The sequence below is a fragment of the Entamoeba histolytica genome, genomic scaffold, assembly GCF_000208925.1.
Source record: "Entamoeba histolytica HM-1:IMSS scf_1104750518391 genomic scaffold, whole genome shotgun sequence".
NCBI classification, from domain to species: domain Eukaryota; phylum Evosea; order Mastigamoebida; family Endamoebidae; genus Entamoeba; species Entamoeba histolytica.
In genome coordinates this window covers 1-4,386 of record NW_001915251.1, presented here as the reverse complement: position 1 = coordinate 4,386, position 4,386 = coordinate 1, and the positions used below count along the sequence as shown (strand labels likewise).

The 4,386-nt window shown below is 26.5% G+C and overlaps 2 protein-coding genes across 2 annotated transcripts in view, besides 1 other annotated feature; one reads left to right on the top strand and one right to left on the bottom strand.

Annotated features, from left to right (window-relative positions):
- EHI_136610 (plasma membrane calcium ion-transporting ATPase, putative) overlaps positions 1–1,758 on the bottom strand; it is a gene marked incomplete at both ends in the record, with an annotated part of 2,208 nt that extends 450 nt beyond the window's left edge. The window contains one exon of the mRNA XM_643436.2: positions 51–1,758. Coding sequence (XP_648528.2) covers positions 51–1,758 — 1,708 coding nt within the window. The remainder of the gene's footprint in view (positions 1–50) is intronic.
- A 178-nt stretch (positions 1,759–1,936) lies between these two features.
- On the top strand, positions 1,937–3,742 carry EHI_136600 (uncharacterized protein; the record flags this gene model as incomplete). Its single annotated transcript, XM_001914222.1, has 1 exon — positions 1,937–3,742. One exon carries the CDS (start codon positions 1,937–1,939, stop codon positions 3,740–3,742), a length of 1,806 nt encoding a protein of 601 aa, XP_001914257.1.
- Positions 3,743–3,862: 120 nt separating this feature from the next.
- Positions 3,863–4,386: a repeat region.

Below are 4,386 nucleotides of genomic sequence, written 5' to 3'. Positions count from 1 at the left end.
TTGTGTATTGTTCCATTCTTGAAACTCTTTTTCTTCCATCTTTTTATAACTTAGAGCAATAACCCGTTTTCCTTTATTTTCCCATTGGTCAATAATTTGATTAATTTGATCTTTTTGGTCTTCATAAAATTCAGCTTCTTCTCCATTTTGATTTAAATAATACATACTTTCTCCAATAATGATTTCTGGTGCCCCTTTTGAATAAATACAATTATCACTAACTGTGTCCATTCTTTTATTTTCTGAATTGAATACCCATTGCCTTGAAATAGTATTAGTACTTCTTATTAATGATGGTGACATTGCTATCTTTTTTAAAAATAACAACAAAGCACAATCAGTTTCATTTCCAATGGCTTGATTAGATGATGTAATGTTAGATGATAATGATGTATTAATACCAATGTTAACACTTAAATGATGAAGAAGTTCTCCTGTTATTGGTATTTTATTGGTTTGATCAACTTCCATAACTTCATTTCCAATCCAAATATTAGTTACACTCATTCTGTTCTCAGTTAAAGTTCCTGTTTTATCACAACAAATACAAGTAGCATTTGACATTGTTTCACATGCTTTTAAATGTCTTACTAAATTATTGTCTGCCATCATTTGTTTCATTGAATAAGCTAAAGACACAGTAACTGCTAATGGAAGCCCCTCTGGTACTGCAACAACAACAATAGTAACAGCAATAATAAAATAATCAACTAAATCAGTAATTCTCCACCAGTTAAATTTTGCAGCAACACAATTGTTTGTTTCTGTTGGAGAGCATAATTTACAATGGTCATCAGGTTGAACATATCCAGTAAATGTAATTGCTTTATAAAACCACCATAATGTTAATACAATAAATACAACTGCAGCACAAAACATACCCATTTTACCAATATTTTCAGCTAATTCATCTAACCTTTCTTGTAATGGAGTAGGTCTTTGTTTGTCTTTATTAACATATCCTTTTAACTTTCCCCATTGTGAATTTTGTCCAACAGCAACAACAACCATTGTACCATTTCCATCAGTAACAGTACATCCTGATAAACAAACAAAATTGTCTTCTGATTTTTTTACAGAAGCAGATTCTCCAGTCATTTCTGATTCATCAATTCTAACTCCATTTCCTTTTAAATAAATACCATCAGCAGGTAATACATCTCCAACAGATAAATAAACAATATCTCCAACAACTAATTGAGAAGAAGTTGACTCCATTGGAACACCATCTCTAATTATTTTAACAGAACAATCAGTTTCTTTTGAAGCAATTTCAATAAACTTGCTTTGTTTCGAATAATCATTCCATGCACCAATTAAACTAACAGCAAAAACTGCAACTAATATTGCAATTCCTTCATAGTAATCTGGTGGCTCCGTATCAATATTACTTGAACATTCTTTTTTAGCATGTGGTACAATAAAAGCCAATATAAGAGAAACGACTGCAGACGCAATAAGAATTAACAGCGTTTGATCTCCAAGTGCGTCCTGCCATATTTCAAAGAAACTTTGTCTTTCAGCGGGGGGTAATAAATTATTTCCAAACTGTTGAACCCTTTTTGTAATCGAATTTAATGCTATTCCTTTCTTTTCATCTACATTTAATAATTCACATAAACCATGAATACCACCAAGTCTTTGATATTTTTCATTATTTCTATGTTCAATAATATCTATTAACTCATTCCCTTTTATATTATAATGAATTGTGCTATCAACATGTCCGATTTCTGGCTTTTCTTTACTCTCTGTCATTTTCGCAAATCAGATCTGATTATTTTTATTACAAGTTTTCCATTTTTATTTATTCCAAAAAGTCAACATCTGAAAAGATCTTTATTTTTAATATAAATCTGTAAATAAAAGAAACCCTCAATAATTATACTTTTTAAAAATTATCACTTTTTAAACTAAATTATTAAAGACTAAGTTCATGACAAAAACACTAGAAAAGATGTTTTTGGCTAATGTCATTTTATATCTTGAGACATTAGAAACACTTTACCAATTTCAAATGATTAATTCTAAATGTTTTGATGCAGTTAAAATGTTAAGAATAAATCCAGGATTAAAACCTCAAAATATGATTAACAATCCCGAAGAAATGACATCAGTTGGTTATTCATTTACCAAGGAACTTCAATTCTTTCCTTTTCTTGAAACATTAAAACTAACTTTTTTCTCTCCATTGATTTTGTGTTACATACCAACCTCAGTTAAACGAATTTATCTACAAAAAGAAATTGATGATGAACAGGTGAGTTTTTTATTACCATTAAAAGAAAAAATAGTTGAATTAAAATTATTTACTTATGATTCTCCTATAGACTTTGAACAATTCCCTTTGTTAACTAAAATTTCATTAAGGACTTATTGTTCTGTACCAACAACTACTAATTATCTTGAACAATTCTTTACCAACAAAAACCATAAATTTGAATTAGTTCATTTGAAGATGTTAAAATTTTTTGAAGAATCATTCATTCAAACATTAAACGAATATAATATTCGATCACTTGTCATTGACTTAAATGATTTAAATCAAATCAGAAAGGTACTTGATATTAGTACTAGATGTATTCGAGATATTAAAATTTGTTGTAGTTCTTGGATAGAAGGACTTAATTCTAAAGTTGTAACTGTCAATGATAATTGGATGTACCAAAAAAATATTCAATTTGAGGAATTGTTAAAGGAGATGTATATTCCAAAAATTAATGTTATTAACTTACAAGAAATAAATTTGAAAAAATTTGATTTTCTAAGAAGTTTATCATTTGATAAATGTGAAGTAGATGCATTAAACCTCCCAAAAGAAATACATCATATAACATTAAAAGAAAGTGACATATTTCATATAGAACAATTAACTTCTTTACAAGAACTTATTTTAATAAATTGTACTTTTCTTTCTTCCTTACCAATTCATTGTACAAAATTAAAAATGGATCAATGTCTATTTAACATACCAAAAATCCCAATAGATAATGAACTAAAAGAATTAGACTTATTTAAATCAAATGCAGATATTTCTTACTTTACGAATCTAACCAATCTTTGTTTTAATTCAATCAAGATAACCAATAAATTACCTAAAATGAACCAACTAAAAAGGTTATCATTTACACGTTGTGTTATAAAAATACAGCTTGATGTTCCTTCTTCAGTAACTCAGTTTTGTATTTCCACTATGAGTGATAAAATGATCTCTCTTTCTGAAGCTAAAAATATTAAAAGAATAAAATGTGTAGATATAGTAAATGAAATTAACTTAGATGAATTATATTATTATCCTGTTCATCAAAAAGTTGGAAACCAATTGCAAAATATAATTGAAAATGCTAATGAATTAATTTGTACACCACTAATAATTAATGACTTTATTTCAACACCAAACAAAATAAAAAAGCTTATCCTTATTTCTCAGTATTCTGTACATACTATTAGTTCTATCATCAACTTACATTCATGGGAAAGTTTAAATGAACTTTGGATTGAAACTTCAGACAACAAATTTATTTTACCAATTACATTAAAGAAATTACTCATTAAGTCTTGTTACAATATTAGCATTAATAATTTAGAAGATGTCCTATTGAAAGAAGTTTATTTGGAATGTAATACTTCTATTATTCCTCATCTAAATTCCTCCGTTGAAAAACTTTATTTTGATACATACAATAAAGAAGTTAATATTCAACTCCTTAAACGTTTCCCACATTTATTTTCAATAGAATAAGTATTAATAATTAAATTATTTTATTCATGGTAAAAGAAATTTATAAAACATCAAAATCAACTATTATTATTATTATTTATTTTATAAAAAATGATTCATCTTTAATATTCATAATAATCATTGTTCTTAATATCCTTCTTAACTTTTTATAGTTTCCTCTTATTAGCATGTCTTTTAGTTTATTTATCTTGCTTTGTATTACTACTTCATATTCTTTCTTAAATCCTATGAATTTGTTTTCTAAATACTTCTTTATTATGTATGTTATTCTGTAAACGTCTTCTTGTATCTCTTTAATACCTCCTTCTTTCCATTCCCATTTTTCATCAATATATCTTATTATCTCTTCATATACTTCTTTATTGAAATAATATTCAATGTATATACACTCTTTGATTTCTTTTCTTTTACTTTTCTTTATTAACTCTTCTATGTATTCTACATCAATCTCTTCCTTCTTTTTTTCTAATAATCTCTCTAATCTTTCCATTTTCTATATTATCTTCTTCTTTAGTCATGTCATCTACTTTATTATTAATGTATTCTATGTTTTCTTTTTTAATCCCTTTACTTCTTTTAACTGTTTTTATATATTCTTCGATTGTAATATCAATATTATATTCTTCTAATATTCTTTTTATTTC